The 25,000-nt window shown below is 40.0% G+C and overlaps 1 protein-coding gene across 1 annotated transcript in view; it reads right to left on the bottom strand.

Moving 5' to 3' along the window:
* Positions 1-4,205: 4,205 nt before the first annotated feature.
* Positions 4,206-25,000, bottom strand: part of LOC103379352 (MAM domain-containing glycosylphosphatidylinositol anchor protein 1-like) — a 48,446-nt gene continuing 27,651 nt past the window's right edge. The window contains exons 3-4 of the mRNA XM_008310876.3: positions 18,770-18,909; positions 4,206-6,547 (exon numbers count right to left, since the gene is read on the bottom strand). Coding sequence (XP_008309098.2) covers positions 6,254-6,547; positions 18,770-18,909 — 434 coding nt within the window. The 3' untranslated portion in view covers positions 4,206-6,253. The remainder of the gene's footprint in view (positions 6,548-18,769; positions 18,910-25,000) is intronic.

Below are 25,000 nucleotides of genomic sequence, written 5' to 3'. Positions count from 1 at the left end.
TTTTCCGGAGATTTCATCAGGAAATTAATGGTACAGTATCTTACTGTGATCAAAAGTTGCTGTACCAATAAAGTATATTTTTCTGAATTTTAACCACAGAAATGGACATAGTGAAGTATTTTAAGGCAAATGAGTGTATTTTTAGTCATTTTTGAGAAACTTTTTTTTTGAGATTTCATCAGGAAATTATTGGTATAGTATCTTACTGTGATCAAAAGTTGCTGTACCAATAAAGTATATTTTTCTGAATTTTAACCACAGAAATGGACATAGTGAAGTATTTTAAGGCAAATGAGTGTATTTTTAGTCATTTTTGAGAAACTTTTTTTTTGAGATTTCATCAGGAAATTATTGGTATAGTATCTTACTGTGATCAAAAGTTGCTCTGATCAAAAGTTGCTGTAGCAAAAAAGTATATTTATTCTGAATTTTAACCACAGAAATGGACATAGCGAAGTATTTTAAGGCAAATTAGTGTATTTTTAGTCATTTTTGAGAAACTTTTATTTTTCGGAGATTTCTTCAGGAATTTATTGCTGTAGTATTTTACTGTGATCAAAAGTTGACGTAGGTAAAAGGTTTATTTTTTCTAAATTTTAACCACCGAAATAGACATAGCTAAGTATTTTAAGGCAAATTAGTGTATTTTTAGTCATTTTTGATAAACTTATTTTTTCGGAGATTTGTTCAGGAATTTATTGCTGTAGTATTTTACTGTGATCAAAAGTTGACGTGTGTAAAAGGTTTATTTTTTCTAAATTTTAACCACCGAAATAGACATAGCTAAGTATTTTAAGGCAAATTAGTGTATTTTTAGTCATTTTTGATAAACTTATTTTTTCGGAGATTTGTTCAGGAATTTATTGCTGTAGTATTTTACTGTGATCAAAAGTTGATGTACGTAAACGTTTTTTTTCCCAAAATTTTAACCACAGAAACTGACATTGCTAAGTATTTTAAGGCAAATGAGTGTATTTTTAGTCATTTTTGAGATTTTTTTCAAGACCTTACTGGTATAGTATTTTACTGTGAACAAAAGTTGCCGTAGCAAAAAAGTATATTTTTCTAAGGTTTTTTGTCAAAAAAAAAGTTCCGTGAAAATTTACACTTTTCCTGTCATTTTTCTTTGAAAACTAAAGAATTTTTTCAAAAATTTTGTAAAATTATTTTTCTAAAGGTTATCATTTCCTGCATGTTTCTCATCAAATTATGGCATTTAAAGAACATTTTTAGGAATTTATTTTTATGAAATTTTCCGTCAAAAAGTGAATTTTTTGTCATTTTTTGTCAAAATATAACATTTTGACAAAAATTGTAAAAATTATTTAAAAAATTTTTATTTTTTCCTGAATGTTTCTTATCAAATTAGAGCATTTAGAGAACGTTTTTAGAAATTATTTTTAATGACATTTTCTGTCTAAATGTAAACCTTTCATGTCATTTTTTTTTTTAAAAATAATGCAGATTGACTTTGACATTAGGGCTTTTAGAGAACATGAATTTTTACAATTTTTACAACACATTTTTACAAAAGTTTAATATTTTTAGAAAATCTTTGCAAAAAATCACAATTTGAACTTTTCTGTGTGCTTCACATCTAATTAGAGCATTTTAAGATTTTTTTATTTCTTGTCAAAAACTAATACATTTTGACAAAATATTTGTAAAATTATTTTTCAAACTCTTTATTTTTTACATGTTTTTAAACAAATTAGGGCATTTAATTTTTTTCTTTTTAATTGTTTTTGCAATTTTTTTGAAAAAAGTTGCATGTCATGTTGGTCAGAAAGTGAAAAAAATTTTTTTGGCATTTTTTTGGAAAAAATCTAATATCCATGTTGGTCGGAAGGTGAATGTTTTGGGGGGAAAAACAATTAAACAATTAATTTTCTGAAAATGTCCCTCAAAAATACTTTTGACTTGAAATACTGTATGTCACTACGTCAATTTGTACTTAAATTACTTAAAATTCAGATTTTTTTTTTTTGGTGTTGACCAATTGACCAAAAGAATTAACATACAATTATAGTTTTCTGAAAAAGTCTCTTTAAAAATAAAACTTTCTCAAAATTGAATAGAAATGCACTGATTTACCTTAAAATATGTTGAAATGTATATATATATATTTCAAAAGTAAAATATAATAATTGTTTACTCTGGTCCCAGTGCAATAGTCCAGTAACACATACAAGCAAATAAAGATAAGTAAAGTAGTAATATAAATATAGATACTCTGATGGTAAATAGAAAACCCAAAAGTGAAATGAAAATCTAACAATGACAAAGAACTGAAGTTTTGAACCAGTGAGGTGGAGTGCAATTAAAAAAGGTCACAGTTGTCCAGTGTAAGTCTGTGCAAACAACCGCATTTTGTGCAATGTATGTTAATGAGTGGGTGTCAGGAAGGGGGGGCTGATGTGTGTGTGGGGAAAGCAGATGGGGGGTAGCTCTCTACTGCCTCCTGCATGAGGGAGAAGGGACAAACAGGACAAACAGAACCTTTTATAATTGCCGAAAAATGAAGTTGTAAAACCAGCCCTGTCTCCATGTTGCCACTAGATATAAACACATATAAAGAGCGCTTTTTCACTTACCTCACTGTGTTGTGAAGAACTACAGTAAATCCAGGGATAAGAGTGGATTTGAATTAAACCTTGACATTCTTTTCCATTTTTCTGTCCCAATGTTGAAGAATTATTCGTAGGGTTTCTGAACCAAGTCCATCCCATCAGTAGAGGTTACATAAAGTTCCACCCCACTTGCTCACTGCAACACTGCTTCAGTGGCCAGACAGACAGGTCATAGGTCAACAGGTTAAAGCATGTGAAGGAGATATTCCAAATTGTTGTGGAGACGTGAGGTCGAAAAGAACATTTGAAGGAAGGAAAACTATGTTTTCACCAGTTGAGTGAGTAAAAATGGGTTGAATCGTTGGCCTTATTAGCATCTTGTCACTGGCCAGGTATAGGGGCTTCATGGGCCAGGAGTGCCCCCAGGCCAAATGTTTGGAACCCCTAATTTTGAATCTAAGGCTAGACGTATGGGCGCCTTCACTGATTATTTTGTTTCCTGTTGGTTATTAAACAAGTATAAATACTCAATAAAGATGATCTCGAAGATTTAGTCTGATTACTGTTTTTTTTTTTTACTACGTTGTAATAAGAGCAAAATCAAAATAATTTTCCATCCAGGTCACAAGACTCACTGAATCAGAGACAGAAAACAAATCAAAAGTATTGCACCTAATCTTAAGCAATTGGAGCTGAAGTGGAAACATGATTTGTACCAAACTTAAAATGAAAATCAATGATACCTGCATTCAAGAAGCCTGTGATTTAGATTTTTAAGGGTACATTATTTTGAAGTGTGAATGTGTTCTGCTGGATCAGGTTCATTATGTTTGTGAAGTCATGCAGCTCCTTGTTCACGTTCACTACAGAATAAACAAACTGGCTTTTGTTTGAAACTTCTGTGTGTAGACTGGCAAAATGATTGGTAAAAACCTTGAGATTCAGAGTGGAAAGAAACAGTAGGAGAAATAGATACGGGGAGAGAGAGATAGATAGATAGAGAGAGAGAGAGAGAGAGCAGAGTTGCAGAAAAATAAATGAAAAAGAAAAAAAAAGTTTGGATAGAGGTGGAGAAAATAAAATGGATAAAAACAACAAGTGAAGGTGTGAGTGAGAGAGACGGAGTGTCAGCTGTAGATATTGAGTGACTTCCATATGTGACTGCAATTCAAAGCTGCATATTAAATGTGCCTTCCATCCAATTGTGAAAGTCTGCAATCATTTTCTCCTCAGTTTATACCTGCCACTCATTCTATCTCTTCCTCATTCCTCTGTCACGTCATCTTTCATCATCATCATCATCATCATCATCATCATCACTGGTCACTTCAGACAGACGTAGCCGTCCTCTTCTCAGGGTCTCCTGATCTACTGGGTACTGGCACTAAAATTAAAACAATATTTGTCAGAGCATGTACCAAATATTCTCTTTTTCTTTTTTCTTTTTTTTCTAAACTGAACGACATCTACCTGCTCCTCACACTGGTTTGTTTACTACCAGCTCGTGAGCACATAATCATACGTTTCTAGGCGTAAAATCTCAGCATGGTTTCACATTAAAGCGGTTTTGTTTTACAGTCTTTGGCTTCACGTGGTTTCAGTGGCCCACGTGCTGACAAAAAAAATATATTTGGTAGTTTAAAGTTGACATTTATGTTCTGTGTATGCTGAAAACTGTGTGGGATGTTCACAAATAAATCAAACTTTGATGTAAACTAATGAAAAAAAGTTCATATTTCCTACATTTACAACATTTTTCTTTTTTATTTCTTCTTTAGACCACAATCTTAGTCTTAATAAAGTTTTACTTCTGTACATTTTTCTTGATTTGTTCTGATATTAATTAAAGGAGTGAAACATCCGACATCTACCTGCTGTTATTTGTCTTTTTGTTCATTAAAAATTATGTGGATTTATCTCAATTAATCATGATTAATCTACATCTGCCACGTGATTAATTGAATTGTTAGATAGTCATTATAAATATGAATCACACACATGACCGTGGGTTCTGGCTCTGATTCCGACACTGACAAATGCAGCCGTTTGCTGTGTCATAATGACAACATTTCACTTTCACTTCAGAACCGTGTTTACGTCACATCCTCTGGGCAAAAACTCAGCATCGCATTATCACGTTTTCATTACGAGAGGAAAAAAAACATTACACAAATATGCTGATATCGGCCAATAGTAACGGCCGGCCTGTGTTATCAGACATCTCTATCTACATTAATGTATAATGTCATCCTGGGACAACGGTGTAAGGTATCTGATGCTAAGAATGCATCGACCGGTTGTATCGTGAGACATTATAAAAGTTAGAAAATAGACAGGACTAATTTGGCCAATGAGAGGGAAGTGATGGATGTTGTTGTTCTAGAGCCTCCAGAAAATAAGAGATGTTTTTTTCCCCTCCTCCTCTATAAACTAACCATTTAAATGATTGAATCAATGAAGTGCGGAACCAGATGGATGTAAAGGGTGAATAAGCATTTTATGGGGCTGAGAAGGAAATAAAAGTGCACGGGTGAATTGACCTGACCATGACCTGTGACCATGACCTTTGACCATGACCTGTGACCATGACCTGACTCCTGACCCACAGAGACAGTAGGGCAGTGAAACAAGCAGCAGCACGAAGCCCCTAAAAGTCAACACTGTTTCTCAACCGTCACATGTTGCCGAGTTTTGAACTCATGTTGCTCTGTCTTACACAGTGCATTTCAATGAACTGAAACATCTACAATTTTTTTTTTATCTAATAATCTCACAGAATCTCACACTATGCTGGTCTGCACTGGATCTCATCTTTGTAGCATTTTTATAAAGAATTGGTCAATGAACCCGAAACAAGGACACAGAATCCTCTCTTCTATCAAGGCATTCAGACGTTTTAATCAATTAGTACAGCATCACAAATAACGTGATGGAGCAGATCTGACGTTACAGAGTCTCGCACTTCCCTTCTTGTCTTGTTAATCCTCCGCCGCTGTCAGCAGACACTGCTTTTAATTTGATTGCTGCAGATTTGGGGGGGGGGGTTGTTTTTCTCTCTTTTTAGCGTGACCAAGAAAAAGAACCAATACGTCTAATTTTTGGGCGACCGAGATCAGGAGGTCGGAAGATGTGACATGAACATCACGACACAAATGAGTCTCTACTGTGGACATACAGATACAGATGTCCTCTATCAAACTGGGTCATGTCCCCATCACTCAGCAACAGTATTTGGTAAAACAACAACGTTAGTCGGTTGAACCTGGGGCGACGTGTGTTAGTTGAGAAACCGTGGGTTAGTGAGCCCGTGCTGCCTGGATTAACTATTAGGAAATAAATCTTTATCATATTCCAAAGACTTCACTGTTTTCCAGGAGTATCTGGTTCTCCACCATGGTTTTTTTCTCCCTCTAATTGCATGTATTGCTAGAGTACACACAACAAGGGTGTGGACTGTAAAACCAATGTGCAGAAGGATCTAGGTGTTAGTTTTTAATGTGTTGCACCCTCTCAACCCTAGTAGTGGAATTCTATTTGATCTTTCCTCTGCCCTCCTAATCCCCCAACTGTGCTTTTCATCATCTCCATGGTCGGTCATCAGATACTCCTGGAAGCCATTCCCACCTGCAATCTCATCATCAAATCCAATCTGTCTTTCATCTCTTCTCCTTCACTCCCTCTCTCTATCTCTCTCTCCTGATCTTGGTCGTCTCTAATGTGGGAACGGCTGTTGTGAAAGTCAGTTGTGGTCTAGAAGTGGAAAGTTTTCTTTCTTTTTTCCACCTTCCTCCTGCCCACTTACATTGTACATCTACGCGGATGGACTTGATGGCAGCCACCCCCACCCCGTTGTCGGCCTTGCAGTAATAGCGACCTCCCTGCACCCTCTGGATGCCCTTGATACGCAGGGTCTCGTTGTAGATGGAAGTTTCTTGGAATTTCTCCGAGGCACTTCCTGCTGTTTTTGTCCATCGTACCTGGAGACAGAGAAGGAAAAGACATCAGATCATGGATTCACCATTTCCCTGAAAGGGATGAAAAACCTCTATAGGTGCGAGAAAAACAGAACCAGTTTGAGGGGGCAAATATTATAGGATCGAACTATGGAAAAGATCCGATCTGACGAAACAGATCCTGAATCCAAGAAGAGTTTTTCATCAGTGTTATAAAACCGTTCACCAAACATCACATCTGCACCGACACATTAACAATGATGTTTTTTCTCTCTCTCTCTTTTGTACCGATGTCTTTCAGGCTGCGTGTGTGCGGTCCATTAATCCCCATTAACCCCGCTGTCTTTCATGAACCTCCGGCAGATTATCAACGCGTCCTCTTGACGAGGTCACAGACGATAATGGGCAAAAGTGTTAATGAGTGCAAATGTTTGCAGGTAGAAGTGTGTGTCCACGCACTGATATGATATGTACACAGTTACATCCTCCACGGTGTAACAGTGTGTAACTCTGTGTGTGTGTGTGTGTGGCTCTGTTGTATGGATTAGAGGATTATCGGGGCTGTGTAAATGCTCCCTGTCTGTTTATTCAGCTCTGTTTGTGGGAGGGATTTGGAAAAGGCAGAATGCAATTGATCAGAGCAGCCAAGGTGAGCAGTGAATGGAACCGTGTTCCTCCATGGTTAAGTGACTCTAGTTTTGTGTGTGTTTGTGTGTGTGTGTGAACTGGAAAATAAAGGAGAAAAAATGTGCAAAAGTTTTTCTTAGAATTTTCTTTTTATATATATATAAAAAAGCAAAATCTTATCTGTAAAAAAAATGCCAGAATTTTACAAATACAAATTTTTAGTCAATTTTTTTTAGTATTTTTAGTATTTTCATTTGTGTATGCAGCAGATACCAAGGACCGCCAGAATTTTACAAATACGAATTTTTCATTTAGTCAATTTTTTTGTGTATGCAGCAGATACCAAGGACCATCACCGATAATTATGAAATGAACTTGAAGGTTGTGTGTGCTCTGTGGGAAATAAGGTGACGTGGAGTTTGTAGATGACACAGCTCTGTGGGAAATAAGGTGACGTGGAGTGGGTTTGTGGGTCGGGACACTGGATTGGCTGAGGGAGTGTTTAAATGAACAACCAGGTGCATTCCTAAAAAGAATTACACAGTGGTAAATATGAAATAATTCAGACTAGATGACGATGAGTGTGAATAGAAAAATAAACAGTAAATTAACTTTGTGTGTTTCGCTGTGTCGATTTAGTAAAATTTCATAAAAATGACGTGAATGAAATTCAAATGATTCCTTCAACTCAAGAGGCAGCTAAAGACTTGGTAGATCTAAAATATGATTCTCAAAAATATAGCAAAGATTGATGTCGGATAAGAAAACTCTGGAGGCTAGAAATATGTAAAAATGGGACAGAGTGTGTGGGAAATGAAAGCAGTGTGAGATGGTGAGACATACAGTCAATACTGAAGAGGTAAAATAAAAAAAAAAAACAGCGTGTGTGTAAGTGAGATATGTTTTTTTGCTTTTTTTCTGTAACTGAGTGAGAGCAAGAAGAGAATAAGAGAGAATGATTTTGCTGGCAGCAGCGTGATGGCAGGAAAAAGGAGCTTCACACTGGGAGTCCTCCACCAGGGAGGCAGATGAAGCAAAATGGAGCGAGGTGATATTGCGAATAAAGGCGATATTGTGTGCGATGCATATGACAGCCAGGAGGCGGAGGATCCTTTATCTGTGGGTGACACCGGCAGCTTAAAGCCGTCACCTGTGCTCTTCTCCTGACCTCTCCCTTCACACCTCTGTCTTTTCTTCCGTGTCAATAGGCATAGGATACAGTTCTTTCTGTTTCCAACCCAGGTCTCAGTGGATGGCTCTGAATATCCGTCTCAGTCGCTGCCACTTCTTTTCTTCTCCTTCCCCAAAGCCAAATCCAATTTGCTGTCAGAATTGTTGTCTGTTTACACCTGACGCATGGAGGACACACTTTTTTACATTTGTACATTGTTTTACTCACAGGTTTTTTCTGTAATAAAATGAACTACTGTACATCTACTTCAATATGTGGTGTAGAAGAAGAGTTTGGGATCCCTGGAGATCCGGAAGGTTCTCCAGTCTGCTGGGACCAAGGTGTCCCAGACACAGATGTAGAACTTTCTGGATGAGTTTTGTTGAAGGGAAAAGTTTTGTTTTGTACGAGTGGATGTTCAGCACCATTAGACCTTATGTCCAGACAGCTGCTAATGACCAGTGCACTAAAACACACTGACCACAGCACAAAGTGCCTTTAAATTTACCATTAGTGGTCGAATGGTGCCTGGTCATTATTTGCATTAGTTTCTATAATGCAAAATATGATGCTAATGGCTGCATCGCATTCTGTGCAATGAAATCTGTCGTAAAACCACACACTGCTTAGCAAAAAAAAAAAAATACTGTTGGAACTTTTTAACTTTTAAAACGCCTACTTAATGGAAAGTACCCTGCATTTACACATGACTGGTGTATTTGTGTGTATTTTCGTACATTGTTTTAGCCCCATGTCTTTTTTTTTCACTTTTTCTTTTTGTTTGTTTTAATGTTTAACATTCGTGGTTATTCAGTGAAGATAAGGATTTATGCCGGTTTTGTTGAAGTTTTCCGACAGTTTGAGACGTTGACAGTTCAGACCATCAGCCCTGAAGATTCCACTACGACTTGAAGTCAAATGTTCAGATTCCCTCCAGGTCCCAAAATCTTTCTTAAATTGTCCTTTTGAACTGAACTGTTTTGGTTCATGAAGCGTCAGGCGGTGCCGGCGGTGTTAACCCTGCAACGGGGCTTCTGTTGAGGAGTGGCGCTGCAGCGTTCTGAGGATCGACACAGTTTATAAGAATCTCTCTTCAACTCTGTTCTAATTGTCAGGATGAAGGCAGACAGTGTTTTTTTACAGAATAACATGAACTCCTGACACGGGGGCATTTAGTGCTCGTCAGCAACTTTTGTTTTTCCAGTGATTAAGCGTCAAAAAGATGGTAAATTGACAGTTTTATGAAACGCGGTCAACGAATCCTCACACGTTTGGATCTGGGTGCAGTTTTAAACTGTCGTCCAAGTGTGAAAAAAAGTGTAAAATTGATTTCCACCAGATTCCAATTTCAAAAATCCCTGGATAGAGGTTTGAAAAAAAAGAAAAAGAAAAGAAAAAAGAGCAGAAGAGCAGAAGAGTGTGTGATGCGTGTAGTGGTGAGTTGACTGAGAGTCACCTGCAGCTCAGTCTCCTTCATTTCCCAGTTCTGTGTGAGTGTGTGTTCGTGTGTGTGTGTGTGAGTCTTTGGATGTTGAGGTTGGGCGTTGTTTTAATCCCTCACTGTTCCTGTGAATTCTGCCTCTGAGCAGAAAATTGTTTGCAACATTGAACTCACACACACATGCACACGCGCACACACACACACATAAAAGCAGACACACACACCGACTTTCTTCTGACTTCTAAGCTGCCTCTGAGCGTCGTCAGAGTGACACATCACAACAGGATCTTCCAGACACAGTTCAATGGCTGCCAGAGCCTTTTGGCCTTTTGTCTAAAATGAATACTTCAGCGGGAAGTATATGAAAACTGGGCGACATTACAAACTGTTTAAAAAATACATTAGTATATGTATATATATATATATATATGTATATATATAAAATATATATGTGTATTCTTACTCTTAAACTTAAGTTTATTTTACTATACTACACAAAAAATATAGTATTTTTAATATTAATAAAAATAGAATAAAACAACTATACCCATAATAATAATAATAATAATAATAATAATAATAATAATAATGTTGATTGTTCATTAATAATAGTAAAGGTGAGGGAGAGCGTCTTGATCACTACTAAAGACATTCTATTAAAGCCCTTCAAAAGCACAACTAGCCATGGTAAAAATAATTAACGTAACTACACGCCTACGTTATCAATTATGTATTAAAGTCGTTTTACAAACAATTAGAGCAGACGTTGTAAAACTCCGCCGTTAAAGATAAACTCCTTCCCGTTCTAGCTGCCTGTTAGCGCCACCTTATCTTGCAGGACCCTCTCTGTGCCGTGGCAGTTTCCTGGGGCATTACTGAGTTTTTTCTATCCTTTATAGTCCGTCTCACTCTCTCACTGGGAGCCTGCCAGGCCTGCCGTGTACAATTTTACATCCAGTCTTTTCTCGATGTAACCCCAGCAGAGTTGACGATACAGTGCTTTATCCATCCAACTGGCTCACTAGCTGCAAATGAGATTAAGAACGTAATCCTGTTATCAGGGAATACGACTTGGCACGTATGTGGACGCAAACACACACACACACACATACACACACAGGCAGAGACAAACATGGAGGGGGAAAAAGTGAAAAGTGAAACTGACAATGACAGGAAAACACAACAGGTGGTTTAAAGGAATCTGAATTTAACTTCATTTCATTTTAGGGTACCAGACTGGACCTCTACCAGACTGGACCTCTACCAGACTGGGCTACGAGACTGGACTACGTGACTGGACTACGAGACTGGACCTCTACCAGACTGGACCTCTACCAGACTGGACTACGAGACGATTATGTACGTCTTTCGGCAAATAAACTGTTCAAGTATTTAGTTTAACTGTCTGGTGCTGAGAGGAATGGTATAAAAATAGAGTAAATTTTCTTAGATGTAAGGTTAAGGAAGCTCAGTGTATTCAATAAACCAATCAATCATGACAGAATGTTAATTAGCTAATTGATACCAATTGTGATGTAAGGAAGGAAGGGTTTGGTTCAGTGAATGTTATCAATGAGGCATCAAGGTGGAACAACAAAGAGAATACAGCAGAATGTCATCTCCATCTGACTGACGAGTCCTCATTCGTCAGCATGTACTTGTGCTAATGTTTAATTAACAGTCCAAGACTGTTCTGGACATGTAGTCAATCTGGTCTGTCAATTCAGACATGCCCAGGTTCACATTAAAAAGCCCTGGACTCTGTACATGAACCTACTTCAGGTATGAGACGAGTATGTACGTCTTTCGGCAAATAAACTGTTCAAGTATTTAGTTTCATTATCTGATGCTGAGAGGAAAGGTATAAAAATAGAGTAAATATTCTTAGATGTAAGTTTAAGGAAGCTCAGCGTATTCAATAAACCAATCAATCATGACAGAATGTTAATTAGCTAATTGATACCAATTGTGATGTAAGGAAGGAAGCGTCTGTGGTTCAGTGAATGTTATCAATGAGGCATCGAGGTGGAACAACAAAGAGAATACAGCAGAATGTCAGAGGAACGTTTGTTCCAAACAGTAAATCTCCATCTGACTGAAGAGTCCTCATTCGTCAGCATGTACTTGTGCTAATGTTTAATTAACAGTCCAAGACTGTTCTGGACATGTAGTCAATCTGGTCTGTCAATTCAGACATGCCCAGGTTCACATTAAAAAGCCCTGGACTCTGTACATGAACCTACTTCAGGCTGAACAACATGAACCGCGGCGGCGGTGGCGGCGGCCATCACTCTGCCTTTATATCAGTGCGGAACACTTTCCGCCACACGGTGAGCAGAGATCACGTGGCTAATGTTCAATAAAACTGACTCATTGATATTGAACCCACCTTCCCTCTCACTAACCTTGTCATACAATATAGATGCCTTTATTGCTGGTTCTACCTCAGTAATATGAGACCTGGGCCGAGGTGAAATTACAGGAAGCAGAGGAATCATCAGCCTTTACAGTGACATCATTTTTTTATAAAGAGAGTCCAGTGTAGGTTTGGTTGTCTCTCCTTCAGAGGACAATTTAAATGGACTCTCCTTTGATGGAGAGAATTGACTGTACTTTCATGACCATGAAACGCACTCCACGATGACTAGGTTTATTTTGTATTGAATCCTAAACACTGTCCAAAGTAGAACAACATGTGTTCGACCGTCATCTGTCTGTAGTCGCAGCAGAGCAGCGACAGACAGAACAGACCAGCTCTCTGGTGTCAGCCATGTTGGATCTGATCATCTTAATGAGCGTTGGCTCATTTGCACCAGTCTGGCATGAGATGAAGATATTTGATATTATCTTCCGTTCTCTCCGTGTGCTTTCACAGATACGTGTGCAGGATGATGTCACTCCTCGATGGCACGATTGATTTACGGCTCAGAGTTAAAGAAAAAAGCACTTATAAAAGGCATAAAGATTAACTGTTGCCTTTCAGCAAAACATAACAGGAGCCAGAGCTTCAGCCTGACGACTCGACGAGCAGACTGAAGATGACCCTGAGATTTTTTCTTCCCATGTCACTACTTCTTACTCCCCAGTACAGTGACGTGTCAGCCATACATCTGTCTGTGCCTACTGTAAAGTCTATAATGAAGCCTTCCATCATTCCAGCGAGCAGACATCAAGATCTCCAGCTCCTCTTGATTGTTTTTAGAAAGGATTTTCTATAAAGAAGAGCAGGGTGTTGCCATGGCAGCAGACACTCCAGAGATACGTCCAGCACAAAGTTGTGCCCCAAGTTTCATCACCGGCAATATTAACTGTTTTTGTTTTGGAATCTAATTTAATATCATCGTCGTTCCCGCACGCTGTCTCGTGTGGTCTAAAGACACAACGGAAGACGTTGGTGTCTGTCTGTAATAAAGTTTGATATGAAGTCGGGCAGAAACAGAAACAAGTGATTACAGTGACGGGGCCGCTGGACCGATTCATTCAGCCACTTTTGGAGACTCAGGTCAGTAACGGTAGAAGGTTCTAGAAGCCTCACCACAGAGAAAGTCAAGTGCACGCCACACTGAAAACCCACTGATGCTCTGCTGCCTGGAAACGTTGAAAAGTTCCTTTTCACGTGTTATTCTGTCCTATTGACCAGTTCCTCCTCCTCCTGTACTGCCACAGGTGAAACCGTTGTTAGCCTTTCACCGTCGGATACATTCAAATGAATACTACTGCGAACACTACTGCATTACATTTATGGATTTGTTGGTGACGTTAAGGAGGTTTATTCAGCGCACCTTAAAAACATGTTCTGCCATGTCTTTCTGCCAAGTTTACAAAGAAACTATTATTTCTAAATCATGAAACAGAGATTCCAGAGTTTAAGTCACCAATACATGAAAATGTATCACATTTAAATTAGATGTTGATGTAAGTTCTATTGGACGTCAAAATTAACCCCTGAATTCACCTCATCTGTAACGTCGTCACAGGGATGGGTTTATAGCAGCAGTAATTACAGGTTTGCAGTTCACTAACGGCTGCTGCTTTAATTGAGGCCGAAGTCGGTTTTGGTTCAAACGCCGCGTGTTCTTTCCATCGTCTCATTTTACTCCATTAGCATCTGTGTCTGTTCTGTTATCATCGATCCCTCGATCTCCACCTGACTCCATGACACCGTCTCCTGACGGTACTTCTTGATTTTCTCCGTCCCTTTTTCTCGTTCTATCTCTCTCTCTCTCTATGCAGTGAAGGGGTCAAACCGTGACCTTGTTTTTGTCCAGGTTGTGTTCCCACTGAGTGCCCGTGCAGCCTTATGTTGCCACCTGATCAGCCTCGCTTTCAGCCTCACTATCGATCCACTTCTCTTCACCCTTCAAGGACAGAAATCCAAAACCACACTGACAACCGCAGTCCTCCTCCCCATCCCTCCATCCCTCCATCCCTCCTCTCTGCTCCTCCACTTTTCTCATTTATGGCACTCTTCAGCTCTTCCTTATAGGATTCAACACACACACACACACACACACACACAGAGTCTCAAGGTTGCAATGACCAGCAGAGCCATGAATAAATAATAAGGATGTAGGAATCACTTTCTGAAAAACCATTTACTCCACTGCTGTGTTCTTGAGGAGGGTGTGTGTGTGTGTGTGTGTGTAACAAGGAAAGCTTTTTGAGCGTGACTACATTGCTTTGTTAACTAAAAGGTCTGCTCTCTCTGGAGTCAACTTATGTCCAGTCACACACACTCACACACACACACACACCTGGTGGTATCCTTTAACTCTAAAGCTGTTCCTCACCGTCCTCCTCTCTTTTTAAACTTTCTTACTTATTTTTTAATAATATGCCTGATTGGTTTCCTATTCCGAACCAACGGATCTGCCTTGGTCTGTGGTTTGACGAGGGTCGTCGTCACGAAGCAAATAAATAACAAGGCAATTCAGTTCAAGCGAAAGAAAAAAAACAAGAATACGTGAAACGCAGCAAACGCTCAGTAAAGAAGAACAACTCACTGAGACGACAAGAAAAAACCAGACAGACCAAGAACAGAACCGAGTGACAGGTTCTTCTTCTTCTTCTTATAACGGTCCAATCTACTGCTGCCTCTCCTGATAAAGAAATGATTAAATCTGAGGATTTATTTTTAGAGGAGAAACTGTTTGTTGGGTTGAACTCACATGGACAAATATGATTTGTCTTTTAATGAATAAGAGAGCAGAAAAGTCACGATCTGCTTTAAAGAACGGGTGACTCTGCCCATGACAGACGACCAGGACATAACTTCACTCCCATTATTATTAAGAGAGACATTTATTTATAAGGTTATTAAGTACAGGATGGGAAACGAGGGAAATGGTTTCAGAAAAGTATTCAGAAAGTTTTTATGTAGTAGGAGATAAAAAATCTACAGGATGGTAAAGATGGGAAAAAAATGTAAATATAACACAATCATGAGTGAGCCCATTACCCAACACTGTATTGGGCAGTGGATTATGGGTATTTTGTCTCTGCCACGTTGAAAAAGGAGAGGCAGTGACTTATATCTGAACACTTTAAAGGTAAAAAGAAAAAAAAGTCTACAGGACCGCAGCACACAGAGAGGGCGGGTGAAAAAAAAGGAAAGAGATTTAAAAAAATGTAAGGACAGATGATGACACAGATCAGGTTATCAATATGGAGCGCAGTGGAAACTCTGTAAGCCCAGTGGGACACGATGCAGAACGCCGCAGTGAGCTATAGTGTAGCACGACGTCCTGAAGGCAGAGGTCAGAGCTCACTGCTCAGATCTGTCCTCCAGACTCGACTCTCAGTGGAGAAAAACAAACGGACGGAGCTGATGTGGATAAACTGATGATTTAAGATTAACATGTCATCTTTAATAACTTTAAAGTAAAGTCATCTAAATCATTGTTTCCCAAAGACTGGGTCGCGACCCTAAGATTGGTCACAAGATTTTTTGTGGTCGCCTCACATAATGTTTCACAGGAGTTTACGAATAATGTCTGTCGACTCAGGTCGTGAAGGTTTGTGACTTTTAAAATATGGGTCCCCAGAAAAAAAGGTTTGGGAAACACTGATCTAAATTAATCTAAACCAATCTGGTCCAGTCTAGTTTAGTTAAGTCTAGTTTAGTTAAGTCTACCAGCTACAGACAAAACATTAGTTAAGTCTAGTTTAGTTAAGTTAAGTCTACCAGCTACAGACAAAACTCCAGAGACAAAGTAAAAGAGAGCAAAAATCAGAACCTCAAATGTCTCTTTTGTCTGATCTGCTTTTCTTAATTCAAATTATTTGCTCTCTGAATAATGTGAAAAATCAACGTTGTCTTCGTTGCCTGTGTTTGGTGACACCATCTGTCTCTGTTTGTCACTGCGCGCCGACACTTCGTAAACGTACACACATTTATTCCTCCGGTGCCAGAAGTGCTGTAAAGTTTGACTGCACGTATAAATATTTTATGTCCTGACTAATGTGATCATTAGGTCAGAAAAAAAATGTAAGCTAATAATTTTTGTAGCATTTCTTTTGTACGTTTAATTTCCACAATTATAATGGAAACATTTCAGTGCCGTTTGTATGGAGGACAAAATGAGAGAGAGGTAGAGAGAGAGGGAGAGAGAGATGGATGTTAATGTTGGTGCAAAGTGACAGCCAGAGTTAATATAAACAGCTTAGGTCAACGACGTTGTCATTAGATATTGCACTTACAAAGGGATAATTAGTGTGAGGCAACAATCAGTGAACTGATTCAGACACACAAACACACAAACACACAAACACACAAACACCAGTGCACTGACTCATACACACACACATTAGACAACAAGGTGCAGACACACAGGCCTTGTTTTATTCATGTTGACGTGATGCCAGTGGACAGACACCCTGCAGGGACCACAGCTCTCCTCACCACACACACACACACACACACACACACTGCATCACAAACACACACACAACATACCTAACAATCACTTTGGTTTATTTTCAGTGTTCACACAGCAACCTCGGTGCCACATTTACTTCCTGTCTCTGTCTCTGTCTCTGCCTCTGTCTCTGCCTCTGTGTCTCTGTCTCTGTCTCTGTCTCTTTCTCTGTCTCTGTCTCTGTCTCTCTCTGTGTCTCTGTCTCTGTCTCTGTCTCTTTCTCTGTCTCTGTCTCTGTCTCTGTGTCTGTCTCTGTCTCTGTCTCTCTCTGTGTCTCTGTCTCTGTCTCTGCCTCTGCCTCTGTCTCTGTCTCTGCCTCTGTGTCTCTGTCTCTGTCTCTGTGTCTGTCTCTGTCTCTGTCTCTTTCTCTGTCTCTGTCTCTGTCTCTGGCTCTGTCTCTGCCTCTGTCTCTGCCTCTGTGTCTCTGTCTCTGTCTCTGTGTCTGTCTCTGTCTCTGTCTCTTTCTCTGTCTCTGTCTCTGTCTCTGGCTCTGTCTCTGCCTCTGTCTCTGTCTCTGTGTCTGTCTCTGTCTCTGTCTCTCTCTGTGTCTCTGTCTCTGTCTCTGCCTCTGCCTCTGTCTCTGTCTCGGTCTCTGCCTCTGTCTCTGCCTCTGTCTCTGTGTCTGTGTCTGTGTCTGCGTCTGTGTCTGTGTCTGCCTCTGTGTCTGTGTCTGTGTCTGCGTCTGTGTCTGTGTCTGCCTCTGTGTCTGTGTCTGTGTCTGTGTCTGTGTCTGTCTCTGTGTCTCTGCCTCTGTCTCTGTCTCTGTCTGGTGTTTCATGTGTTGGTTTTGACCCGGCCTTCGTTCTTCTTCTACGTTCCTTCTCAAACATTTCTGACTTCCTGTACATGTGTTGATTTTGACCCGGCCTTCGTTCTTCTTCTACGTTCCTTCTCAAACATTTCTGACTTCCTGTACAACACCTGGTTTGAACCTTCTGATCGAGTTGTTATAAGCCGTGATTTTTATTTTTTTTCCTCTCTCCAGTGATATCATGGCATGACTTCATCAAAAATGTGCAACGTTCTGACAAACGGGCCGACAGCGTCGACATCGACCTGAGAGCACTGACTCAGGTTTTTGGTAAATGTTACTGTAAGGCAAATAAAGTGAAGACTGTGACTCAGCGCAAACAGAAAGAGACTGACGCTATAAATATGAGAAAGAGCTCAAAGATACACGATACGCTTCACACCGCTGAGGTCACGGCGTGTTTTTCAAAAGTGGCGGTTTGTTTGTTTTTTTTGTGAAAAAAGGAAAAGCAGTGAACGATGGCAGATGTAGAGGTGTCGGGAAAATGGGTTTGAAGAATGGGATTTATCTTGACTGTGAGATAAGCAATAAGGAGCGGCTATTGATTTAAGAAAGGCCACGGTGATTTGATAAAGACAGAAACAAACGTCAGCAGTGTCAGCAGGGTCAGCAGAAGAAGAAAAAGAAGAAAATAAGAAGAAGAAGAGGAAGAGGAAGAAGAAGAAGAAGAAGGAGAAGAAGAAGAAGAGGAAGAAGAAGAGGAAGAAGAAGAGGAAGAAGAAGAGGAAGAAGGAGAAGAAGAAGAAGAGGAAGAGGAAGAAGAAGAAGAAAAAAAGAAGAAGAAGAGGAAGAAGAAGAGGAAGAAGGAGAAGAAGAAGAAGAAGAAGGAGAAGAAGAAGAAGAAGAAGGAGAAGAAGAAGAAGAGGAAGAAGAAGAAGAAAAAATAGGATATAAAATGTACATAATAAGTTCTATTTATATACAGTTTTGGAGAAAAAAAATCGCTTGGAAGGTTTCAACTTATTCAACAGGTTTCTGGTCAATTCAGGTCAAAATGCCACGTTTGATAAACCGTAGATCACATTTGTCAGAACTGATGTCTCACCATCAGTTCTGACAAATGTGATTCTAAATTCTCGAGTCAACATGTTATACCTTAGCCACCGTAGCTGAGTAATTCAATTCAACAATACTAGGTAGAAACGTTTCAGGTCCGCGGCCTTTATTTTCAGAGCCGTGTATTTGCAGGACTTTGTTGAGGTGAGTTTTCTGACAGGCTGCAGTTTTAAACCCAAAGACATTCAAACCCACGCTGTGGTGTGTGTGTAGAGCAGCTCACCTGTGGTCGCGGGTGTCCCTTCACCAGACAATGAAGCACTAACGTGTCTCCCTCTTTGATGGTGTAGATTCTCTCACTGATGTTGTCGTCTTTGACGTTACATGCTGCGCCTGAGTGCACGATCTGAGCACTGGCTGGAGCTGTGAGTGAGAGAGAGAGAGAGAGAGAGAGAGACCATTATAAATACAGTCAGGTCTGCAGCATGAAAAGATACATTTGAATGTATGTATTCAGTATAGTGTTTCTAACTCTGCCATGTTTCTCCTGAAGCTACATGAATTATTTTACGTGTGACAAACGCCACAGGGGACGTTGGACCAGGCAATATTTTTTCTTCCTTTAAATTCCATGACAAGGACATTCGTTCCCACATGTTTAAAATACAATACTACAGTATATATATATATATATATATTTATTTAAAGTGCATTTCAACGATGGCTGTTTCAACAACAACAACAACGACAACACTGTCCACAGTCCATCACAATCCCATCTCATAATTGTGTCAGTTGCTGCAGACTTATTTACTCCCCTGCACTCGGGGAGTCCAGTCTGACGTGTATCGACTCGGTCTGTGGAGTTATTGGATGTACAGCGTGTGTGTGTGTGATTCGACTCATGCATTTAAAGTGCAAAAAAAAAATCCTGCCCCTGATGATCAAACTGAACGTTCTTCCTTGTACAATGGAAGAAGTAATGAGAGAAGCATGACGGCGGCTCCACACAAAAGGAGCGGGAAAAAAAAAAAAACTACAATACATGAGTCTGTACTACGTTGGACCGGCTGGCATGCAAGTGACCTCAAATCGCTTCATCTGCCTTATGATGAAAGGAGACGGGGATGAAGGAGGAAGAAATAGAGACGGAGCCGGGAAGAAGAAGAAAAGGCCAGAGAGAGAGAGAGAGAGAGATGTGTGAAGCCCCAGAGAGGGGCGAGCTGCACGGGCCGCCACGATGATGTGATTATCATTGATTCACAGGGAGAACAGATCTGCACACTTCTCTACCGCCGATATCGTTGAGCAGACAGGATGGAAGTGGGCGGCTCCTCAACGTAAACTTCAGCTCCATCAGACGTCACGGCACAGAACGCAACGAGGAGCCGGAAAACCAAGCTTTCAAGAATGAAGATTTAGATGAAGATATTTTATATTATTCAAAATACAAGAGTGTTCGCAACCAAAATGTAAACCTTGGTGAATTCAAAGTCAAATTAGCCGGGGGCTACTGCCATCAACAGGCCAAAAGTGTAACAGCAGGGGGTCAGATTACATTATATTGACTTCATTTTTGGACCGAAAGTGGGCCACAGGCCAGGGGTTTGAGATCACTGCCATAAGGCCTGGGGTCAAGAAAAAGTAGAGCTGTCCACATTGCTAATTTCCAGAAAAAGTTTTAAAAGCAAAAATGGTTTAGTTTTAGTCACATTGTTTTAATGACGTTGTTTCACAACAGACACAGAATGTCTCTGGAAAACACGATAAAAATGCAAAATAATAATCACATTATTACTAATGACTGACGGAGGATGTGTGGGTTTGATCACCCTCTGGGGATCGATGAGTCTCCGCAGCTGTCTCAGCGTTAAACTTTGACATTTGGACCGTGTCTGTGACGTTTTGTCCATCTACCAGGGAGAACATTCATGAAGTGAGACGTGGATGTGAGACCAGAGGCCCCGGCTCATCATCTCCACTGCGGCTCGTCCATTCAGACCCAGTGATTCCTTCACCTTCACATTCAAACAGCGGCGCGGCTGTAATTACAGTTCTTATCTGATGTATGCAGAGTGGATCGGCTTGAGCGACTGGGTTTTCTGGCCCTGCCAGGAAGTGGAGCTGAGATCATGTCTTATTCTTTTTTTTCTCTCTCTCTCTCACAAATGATTTTTTTTTTAGCTAAAGGCGTCCAATTGTGTTGCAGGCTTCACTTCTGCACGGCAAATATCTCAGCGTAGACATTCGAGTACAGAGAAAACATGTTTGGGCGGCAGAGCCGGAAACCGTTGCACTAAGTTAACAAGACAAACAGCTGATCTAAATGGTAAATAATTGTCTCCTCACAACCTACTGGCACGTTGGCATTTGTTTTGGAGATGAGTGAGGGAGAGGTCGGACAGGGCAGCTCCTCTGTCTGCTCTCGCCTCCAGCGCTTTGGCTGCTTCGACTATCAGACCACGAGAGACAAGGATGGAGAGACAGAGAGAGAGAGAGAGATGGGTAGGAAGAAAGGAAGATTATACAAGTGGAATTAAAGCAGAAAATGACACGAGGAGTTGGTATAAAAGTGGAACAGGAGAAGAAAAACCCACAAGGTACAGGAAGACTGAAGACATGAGCTGAGGAGGTAAAACTCTGGAGCAGAGGTGAAACGGACGGTGAAGATTTAAAGGTGACAAATCACGTGATGTTCTGTGATGCATCTCATAATCATGTGATCATTTAATTGACTTTTAAATGAATAGTAAAGGGTAACAGCAACATTCATATGTAGGTTTTCACCAGCAGTATTTCCTCGACACAGTAGTCGTTGACTATTTCTTATAAGTCTCAACTTGAACATTATTGAAATCAAATCAAATATAAAACCAAAGCCATTCTTCACTAACGTTAACATTTTCTATAGTTTGTTATAGAAACACAAACATTTAGACCTGGAGTATTTGGTGGTTGCAGTAGTTACGGAAATAAACATTTTTTTTGTCTAAAATTATTCATTCATGTTCATTTTTAGCCGGATCTGGGCCGCGGGCCACCAGTTGATAATCACTGTAGGCATTAATTAATAATGTTCTAAGATCAAGTGCAAGTTCACACAGGAATAGAAGAGTCAGTGTTGTGAAGGTGGTCCGTGCTGTCAGTCGGGTTCGTTAGGACGACCGTCAGTCAGTGGGAGCCGCGGTTTTGACAGCAATCTCTCGGAGTGATTTATAGATCAGAGCTGTGGCTGCGGACGCTGATGGAAAGTGTTGTCCGTGCATTATTGGAAACTTTCTCAGACGTTCAATGCACATTAGTTGAAAGTGAAACATAACTATCGGCAAGTGCCTGCTCTGATTAATTGATCCATCGCCACCTGCCATGTTTGTTTTTTGTTGAGGGGACAAGACATCTCTCACCAAAACTAATGATGAGACGGGAGAGCTGGTGTCAAACCGCCGTGACAGCTTGACGGAGTGCTCAGCCCCGCCAGAGTGTGTGTGCGAGTGCGAGGCCGAAGGAGTGAATGAACGTGGGTGTGTGCTGATGCAGTGTGATGTGTGTACACACGGCTCTCTGTGTGTGCACTGTGTAAATTACATGTTACCGCGTCAAGTGTCGCTCCCCGTCGGCTTCCTTTTTCATCTGTGTGTACGTGTGTACGTGTGTGTCTGTGTGTGTGTTTGTCTCACTAAGAGGGCGTCAGAAGGAATCTGAAAGAAGAAGGTCATAAAAGCTGTCAAATATGGAGTCACGCAGTGAATGACTGATATGTGGAGTTACTTAATGGGAGGTGCTTATGAATACGAATGAGTCGGGGACTCAATCACCTCATTCACATTTAAGACGAGGAGAGGAGAGAAGAGGGGAGGAAGCAGACGACAGGAAGTGAAAATAGGAAGTGGAAAAAAGGAAAGGAAAAGACACGGAAAAATAATGTAAATAACACAAACAAGTAAAATTAAAGAAGAGGGGAGGAGACAAGGAAAGAAAAAAGGCATAAGACATCAAAAAAAGAGAAAGAAGAGAGAGGGAAGAGAGGGAAGATACCAAAAGGAAATTAAACGAAGGGAAAGAAAGGTCAAAAAGAAGGAAGGAAATGTCATTGACTCTATTGATTAACTGCAGAGGAAACGGTTTGTTCAACCTAAGGACGGTGACAAACGTGGGGACACGGACGCGTACGGAACCGTGGGGATGACCAGAAGTCCGTGTGATTTGCGTTGCCTCGTCGTTCTCCCAGGAATCTTCAGACGGGAACAGGAAGGATCAGATGGTTCGTGTTGCGACCTCTACCTTCTCATTTTGGCCGAACCAGAAGCCCCGATATCAAAGCCCTGTCTGGAACATTGATTTAACTTCTGACCCGAGCGTTAACTGGCTGTTATAAATGGAAGGCCTAACCTCCTGTAACCTCGTCGGGGCCTTCACTCAGCTGTAAACCGCTGCTCCACCGCGTACACACACAAACACACGTCTTTTGAAGACTTTGTTCGCAGGTTTTTCTATTCTACAAACAACAACGCTACTGTTTCTTCCATATGTATTTTTATAACCACCAAAGGTCTTTCCTGTGTCATGAAAATAAAAAATAAATAAAAAATAAAAAACTCTCACTGGAGGCCAGTTTCTTTCAAATTAAAATCATTTTTAACAGTGCAGATTTCATTGGCAGCCTCCCAAACCCCAAAACTGTGTCTGGATAAACACCGGCAGACTGCCTTTTTAAAACTGTCTGGTTATTATTATTATTTTTATTTTTATTTGATTCTATCTATTCAGCCAGATCTAAATATAATTTCTTCACACTTTCTTTCCTTTTTTTTCCACAGATTGAAAGGTAAAAAGGGCAAATCTGATGAAACTGATCATTATTTTTCTTTGCTTTTAATACTAATGTCCAGACTTTTTCAGTTTTTATTTTTGAAGTACGGATATTCAAAGATACTTTTCTGTCATATTTGTATGAATTTTAGTATATTCAGTTGACTTTACTTTACAGCTAAATACGGAATGTATTCAATGTTTAAAAATCATATATATATATATATATATATATGATAAAATAGAAAAAAAAATATTAAGATAAAGTGTCATTTATCAACAGGCAATACCTCCACCTGCCAGATGGTTCAAGGTTGGATCACATCTAGTCCCCGACCCACAGGTTGGGCAGGAGAGTAAAACAATCAAATTGATAAGAAAATTGACAGTAACTGTTTGAACCTTTGGTTCTGACTGTCGTCTCTGACCAGCAGAGCTAAGAGTAAATCTGTCAACAGTTTAAATCCAAAGCCAGCGTCTGCCGTCGAGCCCTGGTTTAACATTGATAGCATCCATACTAATCACAGGCTTTTCCAGGATCATGAAACCAGCGCTTCACGCTGCCTTTGACATAATGATACACACGCCGGAACACCTCGTGTGTGTGCGTGTGTGCGTGTGTGTTGGCCTGTTTCGTTCCTGGCAGCGCGAGAGGACAAACAGATTGTGCAATCAACAAAGGTGTCAGATAACGGCAGAAACAAATAAATATTAGAGGCTCGTTGGAGCAGTGGATAAATTGGAGAACTACACGAGAGGAGGGGAAAAAAAAAAACAGAAACCGTGAAGGAGAGAAACAAAGAGGCTGCAGTTTTTCCTGGCAGCGTTCGGGATCCGTGTCCAAGAAAAGTAAACCTTTGAAATGTTTTATATTGATTCCTGGAAGGTACAGATTGTGTAATCTGAGAGCGAAGGGATAAAGGATTTAATCCAAAATCCCATCATTGTTTTTCCAGTCTCCTCTGGATGGAGTATGAACCTCTCATGGTAGAAAGAAAAACACAACATCACATGTTTAACCACAAGTTTCTTTCATGATAGAAGACAGAAAAATTTTATAAAAAAAAGAAAATTCATAGATGTAGGAAAATAGACATGTTAAAAAAAAAAGACAATTCATAGATGTAGGAAAATAGACATGAGGCGTCCATTTAAGAAAACTTTTGGTGAGGCAGAAGAGGAGTAAATGACCAACTGTCACCGTTGCCCTCGGTTGACCAACTACACCAAGGGTCTGCAACCTACGCTTCGTGGCCACATGAAAAGCTTGTCAGTGCCTTTGCCACTGGCTCCCTGTGAGATTCTACCTCGACGACAGTCAGTGACAAAGTAGAGGAGATTTTTGTGACTTTAACAAAAATCCACACCAGCAACGACAGCAATAGAGGAGATTTTTGTGACTTTTGTGACAAAAATCCACACCAGCAACGACAGCAGAACAACTCAATCACAACTCAATCAATCTCCATCTTTAATCCAGGATCAGGTGCAGTTTTTTTTTTTTTTTTTAGCTACAGCACAACTTCAGATCAAAAGGTTCAAAATAATTGCACTGTGTCGTACTGGATGTTTCTCTGTTAGAAATAATCATTACCAATTACCATGTGTAAATTAGCTGCTTGTTTTTGTTGTTTTTCTTTGTAAAGTGTTCAAATTTCAGCTACATATATATATATAAAATCTACTCTTTATTCCTATGCCTATT

This window comes from Cynoglossus semilaevis, chromosome 5 (assembly GCF_000523025.1).
Source record: "Cynoglossus semilaevis isolate Cse_v1.0 chromosome 5, Cse_v1.0, whole genome shotgun sequence".
Classification (NCBI taxonomy): Eukaryota; Metazoa; Chordata; class Actinopteri; order Pleuronectiformes; family Cynoglossidae; genus Cynoglossus; species Cynoglossus semilaevis.
The sequence above is the reverse complement of the archived record's forward strand: the minus strand, read 5'-3'. Positions and strand labels throughout refer to the sequence as shown.